Source organism: Heterodontus francisci, chromosome 3, assembly GCF_036365525.1.
Source record: "Heterodontus francisci isolate sHetFra1 chromosome 3, sHetFra1.hap1, whole genome shotgun sequence".
Taxonomy (NCBI): Eukaryota; Metazoa; Chordata; class Chondrichthyes; order Heterodontiformes; family Heterodontidae; genus Heterodontus; species Heterodontus francisci.
In genome coordinates, this window is record NC_090373.1 from 29,834,900 (window position 1) to 29,849,604 (window position 14,705).

Here is a 14,705-nt window from a genome sequence, read left to right on the forward strand (position 1 = left end):
GGAGCATTAGATGCTGCTTTTCTCCCTCACTATAGCACTTGATAATGTTATATGAAAAAATAGCAGGATTTAGTTAACTCATTGACTAAATCAGAAATATCCAGATGGCTTCCATTGGTTAACAAACAAGAAATAGACAGTTGCTTCAAGTGTACATACAAGATATGCCATTGGATTTAGAAGAGTAAAGTCATTTTTCATGACTGCTTCAAACCAGAGAGTATTGCATAAATATTGGCCAGTAAGAATGAGCCTTCTTCCCTTGAACCTATGGGACCAGTACAAAAGGTACAAAGGTATATAATAGAACCTGGCAACAAGACAAACATCACATTGCATAATCCATTTGTTTCAAACCTGAAAGGCTGAAATTCATAAAGGAGATTTGATTTTTTTTTTCTCTCCTTCCTTCTTGCCCAGTTTTGGAATCACTCAAAGAATCTTCTGCCCATGCTGTAATCAGGAGTGAGCCAATCCGAACTATAGACCTCTCTCTCCCTCATTATCAGTGTGACCCCATAACCTTCTGATATCAGCTGTAATTCTCCAAGGATCGCTGTCACACATATAGCTTCTCCTGCTGTCCCTGACGTGTACATACCAACCTGCTCAATGCAATTTATAGATTTTGTTGTGGTTTTTAAATTCATGTGTGCTGACAGAAAACCCCGATTCCACACTTCTCCTAGAAAGCCTACTAGAACAATTCTCGACATCTCCAGAATGGACTGCTTCTGAAATGATCTCCATATACCCGGACGCCAGACCAAAAAAGGGACAACTGACCTCCTTGCATATCTTCTCTTTTTATTCAAGAAATTATTCTCTTTTATTCAAGAAATAGCTAGTATTTGGGAAAAGTAGTCTTTTTTTTGTAAGAGACCTCTGCACAGAGAATTTCTGTATTTTTTCCAGTGTGTGTGCGCGCGTGATTGGGGAATTTAAAAAGGGAACTTTCATATTTCAATCTGTGTGTTAATGCTTTGCTTCATTACTTCTAAGTCTTGTTTCATAATATACTGATAGCTTTGCTGTTTATTAAAAAAAACCTGATTGGTGTATTTTATTCTGGGATAAAACATAGAGTATATGGTTGGCTGTATCGGTAACCGGGTAAACATTTAAATATATGTTGTGACCTGTGGAGAAGTGGAACTAGAAAAGACACTGCATTCCTCCCGCCTCGGTCGTAACAATATGAAGTGTGTATATTTTCATGACAACTTATTATCACACTAAAGAAATGACACAGTTCTGATAAATTTAATTCCCTGTGAAATGAGGAATATATGGCTGGTATGCACTTGGCCCAACTATTATGGGTTGCATTACTTTGTCAGTTCAGCTGGAGTGTTTACAACTTTATATACATATCCTTGATAAAGCAAGTGTAGTAGTGTATGTTTACATTCTTAGCCATATTCTCAATTCATGCACAAAGACACATGTTGAACACCAATGACATTGCTGGGTATGTGCAAGTTTATTTGGCATCTTCTCAAAAAAAAAAAGGAGTCTAGCATTATTTAATTTTTATAGTGGTGTTAGATTGATCTGTGAAAGGTGATAATGGATCTCGAATTAATTTGACAAGATTAAGGCATACTTGACATGCTTACATCATAATCTCAATTGCTGAGATCTCAGATGTTTGGAGAACTATTATTATTTTTCCAGTGCCAGAGATTTTGTACTTTCTGGCATGAACGAGGCATTTTGTTCAGGTCATATTATAGAACATAGAACAGTACAGGCCCTTCGGCCCACAATGTTGTGCCGAATCTTTAACCTACTCTAAGATCAAACTAACTACCTACCCTTCATTCTACTATCATCCATGTACCTATCCAAGAGTTGCTTAAATGTCCCTAATGTATCTGCTTCTACTACCACCGCTGGCAGCGCATTCCACGCACCCACCACTCTCTGTGTAAAGAACCTACCTCTGATATCTCCCCGAAACCTTCCTCCAATCACCTTAAAATTATGCTCCCTGGTGATAGCCCTTTCTGCCCTGGGAAAAAGTCTCTGGCTATCCACTCTATCTATGCCTCTCATCATCTTGTACCCCTCTATCAAGTCACCTCTCATCCTTCTTCGCTCCAATGAGAAAAGCCCTAGCTCCCTCAATCTTTCTTCGTAAAACATGCCCTCCAGTCCAGGCAGCATCCTGGTAAATCTCCTCTGCACCCTCTCTAAAGCTTCCACATCCCTCCAATAATGAGGTGACCAGAACGGAACACAATATTCCAAGTGTGGTCGAACCAGGGCCTTATAGAGCTGCAGCATAACCTCGCGGCTCTTAAACTCAATCCCCCTGTTAATGAAAGCCAACACACCATACTCCTTCTTAACAACCCTATCAACTTGGTGGCAACTTTGAGCGATCTATGGACATGGACCCCAAGATCCCTCTGTTCCTCCACACTATTATGCACTTTTGTTCTTTGGTAATTTAACATTTTTCTAACCACATTGTTGTAAATTAAGCTTTTGAGAGAATATTTATTGGATTTGCTACTCCAAGAAAATATGGCACCAAGTCCTTCCCTACAAATCAGATCTAAACAAGTCAAATCTACTGCCATAAGATGATGGAAATTCTGAACTTCCTCCGTAGTTAACGGATGAAAATCTGCATACAATTCATGTTTCTTCCACAGAAAAGAGCTATTCCTTGTAGATTTATTTTTTAAAAACACACAGAAATGCATAATTTTCAGTTATTCCAACAATGCAAGTACATAACAAGCCAGTACACATCAAATCTGATTTGAGAAATTCAACCGAGGAACATGAGTTTCTTTTGCCACATATAATGCATCCATAATGCTTTTAAATGCGGAAGCAGATTATAAAACATCTACTCTTATACCATCAAGAATCTTCAGTAATCCTCTAAATATAACAAGCATCCAACAACAAATATAAACACAAAGGTCTGTGAACAACTCCATAAGTATTACCAGAGGCAAAGACATTTATCTAAACATATAGGAATAGTAAGACAGACCTGGAGCTTTCTCTTCTTGAACAGGTATCTTCCAGACAAGCGGGAGAAGTGACAGGAGTAGAGTAAGCAATTCCTCTCTGCAGGTTAATTCCTATCAAAAAACAGTAACAAATGACATCACATGAGCACAGTTAGACCGTATTCAAAATGAGCCTTCACCCATTTACCTGAAAAATTTCCAAGTCAGTCTGGAATCAGAGGCAATACTTCAGGTATATCATCCAATCAGAAAATGCTGCTGGCATTTCACATCTCTCCATGAATGCTTCTAATAATAAATGGGCAGTTCAAACTTTCATGTTAAAAAGAATTCCTCACTGCAGTTCGAAAAGAGACATTAAGTGAAAATTAAAAATAAACAATGTGTATTCTGAGAAAAGGTTAAATAAAGAAACAGTGAAGTGCTTATTTTTGGAGCTGCTACGTCCTGCTGCTACTACAGTCCAGTGTCATGGCAGTGTTAAATAGTTATAGAATCATAGAATAGTTGCAGCACAGAAGGAGGCCATTTGGCCCATCGTGTCTGCACCAGCTCTCTGCAACAGCAACTCAGCCAGTCTCACTCCCCCACCCTTTCGCTGTAGTCCTGCAATTTTTCTCTCCTCAGGTGCTTAACCAATTCCCTTTTGAAAGACCCTACTGTATGTACCTCGCCTTATGGGGCGATGCATTCCAGGACATAACACAAGTTGGGGATGAGCCAGAGTTTTATAAAGGTTTTTATAAATTTTAGTGAACAAGCTTTAGATGAGAACACTGATTTATTAATATATTTTCTCGTTACTATGTAGATTTCCAGCGATCCTGGCATTGTTTTTGCTTGCACATGTAGCTAATAACAGCTCTCACACTTGATGTAGCGATGCGGAGTTTTCTGGATAGATATTGATCTGTCAAGTGATCTTGATCGCATTACCAACAACCCCCTGCAACCTCTGAATCTCCCGCTCCCCACCCCTCAAGTACCCCTCTCTCTCACTCCCTCCAGTCTCTATATCTTGCTCACCCCCCTCGCCAACACTCACGCTCGACCCCCGCTCTCTCTCGCTCGCCCCCTCTCTCGCGCACCCCTCTCTCTCTCGCCCGCCCCCTCGCCCCCTCTCTCTCGCCGGCCCCCCTCGCCCCCGCCCCTCGCCCGCAGACCACCCCCCGTCCACTCTCTCTCTCTCTGTGCCCCCATTCGACCCCTCCTCTCCTGTGCCCCCATTCGACCCCCCCCTCTCAAGCCCCCATTCGACCCCCCCCCCCCTCCCGCCCCAGTTTCTCTCTCTCTCTCTCTCTCGCTCCCCCGCCCCAGTCTCTCGCTCCCCCGCCCCAGTCTCTCTCCCTCTCTCTCTCTCTCTCCCGCCCCCACTCTCTCTCTCTCTCTCCCGCCCCCACTCTCTCTCTCTCTCTCTCTCTCTCTCTCTCTCCCGCCCCCACTCTCTCTCTCTCTCTCCCGCCCCCACTCTCTCTCTCTCTCTCCCGCCCCCACTCTCTCTCTCTCTCTCTCTCCCGCCCCAGTCACTCTCTCTCTCTCTCTCTCTCTCTCTCCCGCCCCAGTCACTCTCTCTCTCTTCTCTCTCCCGCCCCAGTCACTCTCTCTCTCTCTCTCTCTCTCTCTCCCGCCCCAGTCACTCTCTCTCTCTTTCTCTCTCTCTCTCTCTCTCTCTCTCTCTCTCTCCCGCCCCAGTCACTCTCTCTCTCTTTCTCTCTCTCTCTCTCCCGCCCCAGTCACTCTCTCTCTCTCTCTCTCCCGCCCCAGTCACTCTCTCTCTCTCTCTCTCTCCCGCCCCAGTCACTCTCTCTCTCTCTCTCTCCCCCGCCCCAGTCACTCTCTCTCTCTCTCCCCCGCCCCAGTCACTCTCTCTCTCTCTCCCCCGCCCCAGTCTCTCTCTCTCTCTCTCTCCCGCCCCAGTCACTCTCTCTCTCTCTCTCCCGCCCCAGTCACTCTCTCTCTCTCTCTCTCTCTCTCCCGCCCCAGTCACTCTCTCTCTCTCTCTCTCTCTCCCGCCCCAGTCACTCTCTCTCTCTCTCCCGCCCCAGTCAGTCTCTCTCTCTCTCTCTCTCTCCCGCCCCAGTCAGTCTCTCTCTCTCTCTCTCTCTCTCTCTCTCTCTCCCGCCCCAGTCAGTCTCTCTCTCTCTCTCTCTCTCCCGCCCCAGTCAGTCTCTCTCTCTCTCTCTCTCTCGCCCGCCCCAGTCAGTCTCTCTCTCTCTCTCTCTCTCTCTCCCGCCCCAGTCACTCTCTCTCTCTCTCTCTCCCCCGCCCCAGTCTCTCTCTCTCTCTCTCTCTCTCTCTCTCACGCCCCAGTCTCTCTCTCTCTCTCTCTCCCGCCCCAGTCACTCTCTCTCTCTCGCGCCCCAGTCACTCTCTCTCTCTCTCTCTCTCTCTCCCGCCCCAGTCACTCTCTCTCTCTCTCTCTCTCCCGCCCCAGTCACTCTCTCTCTCTCTCTCTCTCTCTCTCCCGCCCCAGTCAGTCTCTCTCTCTCTCTCTCTCTCTCTCTCTCTCTCCCGCCCCAGTCAGTCTCTCTCTCTCTCTCTCTCTCTCTCTCTCTCGCCCCAGTCAGTCTTCTCTCTCTCTCTCTCTCTCGCACCCGCCCCAGTCAGTCTCTCTCTCTCTCTCTCTCTCTCTCGCCCGCCCCAGTCAGTCTCTCTCTCTCTCTCTCTCTCTCTCGCCCGCCCCAGTCTCTCTCTCTCTCTCTCGCCCGCCCCAGTCTCTCTCTCTCTCTCTCTCTCTCTCCTCGCCCGCCCCAGTCTCTCTCTCTCTCTCTCTCTCGCCCGCCCAGTCTCTCTCTCTCTCTCTCTCTCGCCCGCCCCAGTCTCTCTCTCTCTCTCTCTCTCGCCCGCCCCAGTCTCTCTCTCTCTCTCTCTCGCCGCCCCAGTCTCTCTCTCTCTCTCTCTCGCCCGCCCCAGTCTCTCTCTCTCTCTCCCTCTCCCGCCCCAGTCACTCTCTCTCCCGCCCTCTCTCCGCCCCAGTCTCTCTCTCTCTCTCTCTCGCCCGCCCCAGTCTCTCTCTCTCTCTCTCTCGCCCGCCCCAGTCTCTCTCTCTCTCTCTCTCGCCCGCCCCAGTCTCTCTCTCTCTCTCCCTCTCCCGCCCCAGTCACTCTCTCTCCCGCCCTCTCCCGCCCAGTCTCTCTCTCTCTCTCTCTCCCGCCCCAGTCTCACTCTCTCACTCTCTCTCCCGCCCCAGTCTCTCTCTCTCACTCTCTCTCCCGCCCCAGTCTCTCTCTCTCACTCTCTCTCCCGCCCCCAGTCTCTCTCTCTCACTCTCTCTCCCGCCCCAGTCTCTCTCTCTCACTCTCTCTCCCGCCCCAGTCTCTCTCTCTCACTCTCTCTCCCGCCCCAGTCTCTCTCTCTCACTCTCTCTCCCGCCCCAGTCTCTCTCTCTCACTCTCTCTCCCGCCCCAGTCTCTCTCTCTCACTCTCTCTCCCGCCCCAGTCACTCTCTCTCTCTCTCCGCCCAGTCACTCTCTCTCCCGCCCAGTCACTCTCTCTCCCGCCCCAGTCACTCTCTCTCCCGCCCCAGTCACTCTCTCTCCCGCCCCAGTCACTCTCTCTCCCGCCCAGTCACTCTCTCTCCCGCCCCAGTCACTCTCTCTCCCGCCCCAGTCACTCTCTCTCCCGCCCCAGTCACTCTCTCTCCCGCCCCAGTCACTCTCTCTCCCGCCCCAGTCACTCTCTCTCCCGCCCCAGTCACTCTCTCTCCCGCCCCCAGTCACTCTCTCTCCCGCCCCAGTCACTCTCTCTCCCGCCCCAGTCACTCTCTCTCCCGCCCCAGTCACTCTCTCTCCCGCCCCAGTCACTCTCTCTCCCGCCCCAGTCACTCTCTCTCCCGCCCCAGTCACTCTCACTCTCCCGCCCCAGTCACTCTCACTCTCCCGCCCCAGTCACTCTCTCTCTCTCTCCCGCCCCAGTCACTCTCTCTCCCGCCCTCTCCCGCCCCAGTCACTCTCTCTCTCTCCCTCTCCCGCCCCAGTCACACTCTCTCTCTCCCTCTCCCGCCCCAGTCACACTCTCTCTCTCCCTCCCGCCCCAGTCACTCTCTCTCTCTCCCTCTCCCGCCCCAGTCACTCTCTCTCTCTCTCTCCCTCTCCCGCCCCAGTCACTCTCTCTCTCTCTCTCCCTCTCCCGCCCCAGTCACTCTCTCTCTCTCTCTCTCTCTCCCTCTCCCGCCCCAGTCACTCTCTCTCTCTCTCTCTCTCCCTCTCCCTCTCCCGCCCCAGTCACTCTCTCTCCCGCCCTCTCCCGCCCCAGTCACACTCTCTCTCTCCCTCTCCCGCCCCAGTCACACTCTCTCTCTCCCTCTCCCGCCCCAGTCACACTCTCTCTCTCCCTCTCCCGCCCCAGTCACACTCTCTCTCTCCCTCTCCCGCCCCAGTCACACTCTCTCTCTCCCTCTCCCGCCCAGTCACACTCTCTCTCTCCCTCTCCCGCCCCAGTCACACTCTCTCTCTCCCTCTCCCGCCCCAGTCACACTCTCTCTCTCTCTCTCTCTCTCCCTCTCCCGCCCCAGTCACTCTCTCTCTCTCTCTCTCTCCCTCTCCCGCCCCAGTCACTCTCTCTCCCGCCCTCTCCCGCCCCCAGTCACACTCTCTCCCGCCCCCAGTCACACTCTCTCCCGCCCTCTCCCGCCCCAGTCACACTCTCTCTCTCCCTCTCCCGCCCCAGTCACACTCTCTCTCTCCCTCTCCCGGCCCAGTCACACTCTCTCTCTCCCTCTCCCGCCCCAGTCACACTCTCTCTCTCCCTCTCCCGCCCCAGTCACACTCTCTCTCTCCCTCTCCCGCCCCAGTCACACTCTCTCTCTCCCTCTCCCGCCCCAGTCACACTCTCTCTCTCCCTCTCCTCTCCCGCCCCAGTCACACTCTCTCTCTCCCTCTCCCGCCCCAGTCACACTCTCTCTCTCCCTCTCCCGCCCCAGTCACACTCTCTCTCTCCCTCTCCCGCCCCAGTCACACTCTCTCTCTCCCTCTCCCGCCCCAGTCACACTCTCTCTCTCCCTCTCCCGCCCCAGTCTCACACTCTCTCTCTCCCTCTCCCGCCCCAGTCTCACACTCTCTCTCTCTCCCTCTCCCGCCCCAGTCTCACACTCTCTCTCCCTCTCCCGCCCCAGTCACACTCTCTCTCTCCCTCTCCCGCCCCAGTCACACTCTCTCTCTCCCTCTCCCGCCCCAGTCACACTCTCTCTCTCCCTCTCCCGCCCCAGTCACACTCTCTCTCTCCCTCTCCCGCCCCAGTCACACTCTCTCTCTCCCTCTCCCGCCCCAGTCACACTCTCTCTCTCCCTCTCCCGCCCCAGTCACACTCTCTCTCTCCCTCTCCCGCCCCAGTCACACACTCTCTCTCCCTCTCCCGCCCCAGTCACACTCTCTCTCTCCCTCTCCCGCCCCAGTCACACTCTCTCTCTCCCTCTCCCGCCCAGTCACACTCTCTCTCTCCCTCTCCCGCCCCAGTCACTCTCTCTCACTCCCTCTCCCGCCCCAGTCACTCTCTCTCTCTCCCTCTCCCGCCCCAGTCACTCTCTCTCCCTCTCCCGCCCCAGTCACTCTCTCTCCCTCTCCCGCCCCAGTCTCTCTCTCTCCCTCTCCCGCCCCAGTCTCTCTCTCTCCCTCTCCCGCCCCAGTCTCTCTCTCCCTCTCCCGCCCCAGTCTCTCTCTCTCCCTCTCCCGCCCCAGTCTCTCTCTCTCCCTCTCCCGCCCCAGTCTCTCTCTCTCTCCCTCTCCCGCCCCAGTCTCTCTCTCTCACTCTCCCGCCCCAGTCTCTCTCTCTCACTCTCCCGCCCCAGTCTCTCTCTCTCACTCTCCCGCCCCAGTCTCTCTCTCTCACTCTCCCGCCCCAGTCTCTCTCTCTCACTCTCCCGCCCCAGTCTCTCTCTCTCACTCTCCCGCCCCAGTCTCTCTCTCTCACTCTCCCGCCCCAGTCTCTCTCTCTCACTCTCCCGCCCCAGTCTCTCTCTCTCACTCTCCCGCCCCAGTCTCTCTCTCTCACTCTCCCGCCCCAGTCTCTCTCTCTCACTCTCCCGCCCAGTCTCTCTCTCTCACTCTCCCGCCCCAGTCTCTCCCGCCCCAGTCTCTCCCGCCCAGTCTCTCTCTCTCACTCTCTCTCTCCCGCCCCAGTCTCTCTCTCCCGCCCCAGTCTCTCTCTCTCACTCTCTCTCTCCCGCCCCAGTCTCTCTCTCTCTCTCTCTCCCGCCCCAGTCTCTCTCTCTCTCTCTCTCTCCCGCCCCAGTCTCTCTCTCTCTCTCCCCCGCCCCAGTCTCTCTCTCTCTCTCTCTCTCCCGCCCCAGTCTCTCTCTCTCTCTCCCCCGCCCCAATCTCTCTCTCTCTCTCCCCCGCCCCAGTCTCTCTCTCTCTCTCCCCCGCCCAGTCTCTCTCTCTCTCTCTCTCTCACGCCCCAGTCTCTCTCTCTCTCACGCCCCAGTCTCTCTCTCTTTCTCTCTCTCTCTCACGCCCCAGTCTCTCTCTCTCTCTCTCTCTCACGCCCCAGTCTCTCTCTCTCTCTCTCTCCCCCGCCCCAGTCTCTCTCTCTCTCTCTCTCTCTCACGCCCCAGTCTCTCTCTCTCACTCTCTCTCTCTCTCTCTCCCGCCCCAGTCTCTCTCTCTCTCTCTCTCTCTCTCCCGCCCCAGTCTCTCTCCCGCCCCAGTCTCTCTCTCTCCCTCTCTCTCCCGCCCCAGTCCCTCTCTCTCCCGCCCCAGTCTCTCTCTCTCTCTCTCTCCCGCCCCAGTCTCTCTCTCTCTCTCTCTCTCTCACGCCCCAGTCTCTCTCTCTCACTCTCTCTCCCGCCCCAGTCTCTCTCTCTCTCTCTCTCTCTCCCGCCCCAGTCTCTCTCCCGCCCCAGTCTCTCTCTCTCCCTCTCTCTCCCGCCCCAGTCCCTCTCTCTCTCTCTCTCCCGCCCCAGTCTCTCTCTCTCTCTCTCCCGCCCCAGTCTCTCTCTCCTCCTCTCTCTCCCGCCCAGTCTCTCTCTCTCACTCTCTCTCTCCCGCCCCAGTCTCTCTCTCTCACTCTCTCTCTCCCGCCCCAGTCTCTCTCTCTCTCTCTCTCTCCCGCCCCAGTCTCTCTCTCTCTCTCTCTCTCCCGCCCCAGTCTCTCTCTCTCTCTCTCTCTCCCCCGCCCCAGTCTCTCTCTCTCTCTCTCTCTCACGCCCCAGTCTCTCTCTCTCTCTCTCTCTCCCCCGCCCCAGTCTCTCTCTCTCTGTCCCTCTCCCCAGTCTCTCTCTCTCTCTCTCTCTCTCTCCCCCGCCCCAGTCTCTCTCTCTCTCTCTCTCTCTCTCTCCCCCGCCCCAGTCTCTCTCTCTCTCTCTCTCTCTCTCTCCCGCCCCAGTCTCTCTCTCTCTCTCTCTCTCTCTCTCTCTCTCTCCCGCCCCAGTCTCTCTCTCTCTCTCTCTCTCTCTCTCTCTCTCCCGCCCCAGTCTCTCTCTCAGTCTCTCTCTCAGTCTCTCTCTCAGTCTCTCTCTCAGTCTCTCTCTCAGTCTCTCTCTCAGTCTCTCTCTCAGTCTCTCTCTCAGTCTCTCTCTCAGTCTCTCTCTCAGTCTCTCTCTCAGTCTCTCTCCCGCCCCAGTCTCTCTCTCTCTCTCTCTCTCTCTCTCGCCCCAGTCTCTCTCTCTCTCTCTCTCTCTCCCGCCCCAGTCTCTCTCTCTCTCTCTCTCTCTCCCGCCCCAGTCTCTCTCTCTCTCTCTCCCGCCCCAGTCTCTCTCTCTCTCTCTCCCGCCCCAGTCTCTCTCTCTCTCTCTCTCTCTCCCGCCCCAGTCTCTCTCTCTCTCTCTCTCTCTCTCCCGCCCCAGTCTCTCTCTCTCTCTCTCTCTCTCTCTCTCCCGCCCCAGTCTCTCTCTCTCTCCCGCCCCAGTCTCTCTCTCTCTCTCTCTCTCTCTCCCGCCCCAGTCTCTCTCTCTCACTCTCTCTCTCCCGCCCCAGTCTCTCTCTCTCACTCTCTCTCTCTCCCGCCCCAGTCTCTCTCTCTCTCTCTCCCCCGCCCCAGTCTCTCTCTCTCTCTCTCTCTCTCTCTCTCACGCCCCAGTCTCTCTCTCTCTCTCTCTCTCCCGCCCCAGTCTCTCTCTCTCTCTCTCTCCCCCGCCCCAGTCTCTCTCTCTCACTCTCTCTCTCCCGCCCCAGTCTCTCTCTCTCTCTCTCTCCCCGCCCCAGTCTCTCTCTCCCGCCCCAGTCTCTCTCTCCCGCCCCAGTCTCTCTCTCTCTCTCTCTCTCCGCCCCAGTCTCTCTCTCTCTCTCTCTCTCTCTCTCTCTCTCTCTCCCGCCCCAGTCTCTCTCTCTCTCTCTCTCTCTCCCGCCCCAGTCTCTCTCTCTCTCTCTCTCTCCCGCCCCAGTCTCTCTCTCTCTCTCTCTCTCTCCCGCCCCAGTCTCTCTCTCTCTCTCTCTCTCTCCCGCCCCAGTCTCTCTCTCTCTCTCTCTCTCTCCCGCCCCAGTCTCTCTCTCTCTCTCTCTCTCTCCCGCCCCAGTCTCTCTCTCTCTCTCTCTCTCTCCCGCCCCAGTCTCTCTCTCTCTCTCTCTCTCTCCCGCCCCAGTCTCTCTCTCTCTCTCTCCCGCCCCAGTCTCTCTCTCTCTCTCTCCCGCCCAGTCTCTCTCTCTCTCTCTCCCGCCCCAGTCTCTCTCTCTCTCTCTCCCGCCCCAGTCTCTCTCTCTCTCTCTCCCGCCCCAGTCTCTCTCTCTCTCTCTCCCGCCCCAGTCTCTCTCTCTCTCTCTCCCGCCCCAGTCTCTCTCTCTCTCTCTCCCGCCCCAGTCTCTCTCTCTCTCTCTCCCGCCCCAGTCTCTCTCTCTCTCTCCCGCCCCAGTCTCTCTCTCTCTCTCCCGCCCCAGTCTCTCTCTCTCTCTCCCGCCCCAGTCTCTCTCTCTCTCTCCCGCCCCAGTCTCTCTCTCTCTCTCCCGCCCCAGTCTCTCTCTCTCTCTCCCGCCCCAGTCTCTCTCTCTCTCTCCCGCCCCAGTCTCTCTCTCTCTCTCCCGCCCCAGTCTCTCTCTCTCTCTCCCGCCCCAGTCTCTCTCTCTCTCTCCCGCCCCAGTCTCTCTCTCTCTCTCCCGCCCCAGTCTCTCTCTCTCTCTCCCGCCCCAGTCTCTCTCTCTCTCTCCCGCCCCAGTCTCTCTCTCTCTCTCCCGCCCCAGTCTCTCTCTCTCTCTCCCGCCCCAGTCTCTCTCTCTCTCTCCCGCCCCAGTCTCTCTCTCTCTCTCCCGCCCCAGTCTCTCTCTCTCTCTCCCGCCCCAGTCTCTCTCTCTCTCTCCCGCCCCAGTCTCTCTCTCTCTCTCCCGCCCCAGTCTCTCTCTCTCTCCCGCCCCAGTCTCTCTCTCTCTCTCCCGCCCCAGTCTCTCTCTCTCTCCCGCCCCAGTCTCTCTCTCTCTCTCCCGCCCCAGTCTCTCTCTCTCTCCCGCCCCAGTCTCTCTCTCTCTCCCGCCCCAGTCTCTCTCTCTCTCCCGCCCCAGTCTCTCTCTTCTCTCTCTCTCTCTCTCTCTCTACCGCCCCAGTCTCTCTCTTTCTCTCTCTCTCTCTCTACCGCCCCAGTCTCTCTCTTTCTCTCTCTCCCGCCCCAGTCTCTCTCTTTCTCTCTTTCTCTCTCTCTCTCTTTCTCTCTCTCTCTCTCTCTCTCCCGCCCCAGTCTCTCTCTCTCTCTCTCTCTCTCTCTCCCGCCCCAGTCTCTCTCTCTCCCTCTCTCCCGCCCCAGTCTCTCTCTCTCTCTCTCTCCCGCCCCAGTCTCTCTCTCTCCCTCTCTCCCGCCCCAGTCTCTCTCTCTCCCTCTCTCCCGCCCCAGTCTCTCTCTCTCTCTCTCTCTCTCCCGCCCCAGTCTCTCTCTCTCTCTCTCTCCCGCCCCAGTCTCTCTCTCTCTCTCTCTCCCGCCCCAGTCTCTCTCTCTCTCTCTCTCCCGCCCCAGTCTCTCTCTTTCTCTCTCTCCCGCCCCAGTCTCTCTCTTTCTCTCTCTCCCGCCCCAGTCTCTCTCTTTCTCTCTCTCCCGCCCCAGTCTCTCGCTTTCTCTCTCTCCCGCCCCAGTCTCTCGCTTTCTCTCTCTCCCGCCCCAGTCTCTCTCTTTCTCTCTCTCCCGCCCCAGTCTCTCTCTTTCTCTCTCTCCCGCCCCAGTCTCTCTCTTTCTCTCTCTCCCGCCCCAGTCTCTCTCTCTCTCTCTCTCCCGCCCCAGTCTCTCTCTCTCTCTCTCTCTCTCCCGCCCCAGTCTCTCTCTCTCTCTCTCTCCCGCCCCAGTCTCTCTCTCTCTCTCTCTCCCGCCCCAGTCTCTCTCTCTCTCTCTCTCTCTCTCTCCCGCCCCAGTCTCTCTCTCTCTCTCTCTCTCCCGCCCCAGTCTCTCTCTCTCTCTCTCTCTCTCCCGCCCCAGTCTCTCTCTCTCTCTCTCTCTCTCCCGCCCCAGTCTCTCTCTCTCTCTCTCCCGCCCCAGTCTCTCTCTCTCTCTCTCCCGCCCCAGTCTCTCTCTCTCTCTCTCTCTCTCTCTCTCTCCCGCCCCAGTCTCTCTCTCTCTCTCTCTCTCTCCCGCCCCAGTCTCTCTCTCTCTCTCTCTCCCGCCCAGTCTCTCTCTCTCTCTCTCTCTCTCTCTCTCCCGCCCCAGTCTCTCTCTCTCTCTCTCTCTCTCTCTCTCTCTCTCTCTCTCCCGCCCCAGTCTCTCTCTCTCTCTCTCTCCCGCCCCAGTCTCTCTCTCTCTCTCTCCTCTCTCTCTCTCTCTCCCGCCCTCTCCCGCCCCAGTCTCTCTCTCTCTCTCTCTCTCCCTCTCCCGCCCCAGTCTCTCTCTCTCCCTCTCCCGCCCCAGTCTCTCTCTCTCCCTCTCCCGCCCAGTCTCTCTCTCTCCCTCTCCCGCCCCAGTCTCTCTCTCTCCCTCTCCCGCCCCAGTCTCTCTCTCTCCTCTCCCGCCCCCCCAGTCTCTCTCTCTCCCTCTCCCGCCCCAGTCTCTCTCTCTCCCTCTCCCGCCCCAGTCTCTCTCTCTCCCTCTCCCGCCCCAGTCTCTCTCTCTCCCTCTCCGCCCCAGTCTCTCTCTCTCCCTCTCCCGCCCCAGTCTCTCTCTCTCCCTCTCCCGCCCCAGTCTCTCTCTCTCCCTCTCCCGCCCCAGTCTCTCTCTCTCCCTCTCCCGCCCCAGTCTCTCTCTCTCCCTCTCCCGCCCCAGTCTCTCTCTCTCCCTCTCCCGCCCCAGTCTCTCTCTCTCCCTCTCCCGCCCCAGTCTCTCTCTCTCCCTCTCCCGCCCCAGTCTCTCTCTCTCCCTCTCCCGCCCCAGTCTCTCTCTCTCCCTCTCCCGCCCCAGTCTCTCTCTCTCCCTCTCCCGCCCCAGTCTCTCTCTCTCCCTCTCCCGCCCCAGTCTCTCTCTCTCCTCTCCTCTCCGCCCCAGTCTCTCTCTCTCCCTCTCCCGCCCCAGTCTCTCTCTCTCCCTCTCCCGCCCCAGTCTCTCTCTCTCTCTCCCCGCCCCAGTCTCTCTCTCTCTCTCCCGCCCCAGTCTCTCTCTCTCTCTCCCGCCCCAGTCTCTCTCTCTCTCTCCCGCCCCAGTCTCTCTCTCTCTCTCCCGCCCCAGTCTCTCTCTCTCTCTCCCGCCCAGTCTCTCTCTCTCTCTCCCGCCCCAGTCTCTCTCTCTCTCTCCCGCCCCAGTCTCTCTCTCTCTCTCCCGCCCCAGTCTCTCTCTCTCTCTCCCGCCCCAGTCTCTCTCTCTCTCTCCCGCCCCAGTCTCTCTCTCTCTCTCCGCCCCAGTCTCTCTCTCTCTCTCCCGCCCCAGTCTCTCTCTCTCTCTCC

The 14,705-nt window shown here is 56.4% G+C and overlaps 1 protein-coding gene across 1 annotated transcript in view; it reads right to left on the reverse strand.

Moving 5' to 3' along the window:
* Positions 1 to 14,705, reverse strand: part of lyst (lysosomal trafficking regulator) — a 419,684-nt gene that overhangs the window by 260,918 nt on the left and 144,061 nt on the right. The window contains 1 exon segment of the mRNA XM_068020720.1: positions 3,014 to 3,104. Coding sequence (XP_067876821.1) covers positions 3,014 to 3,104 — 91 coding nt within the window.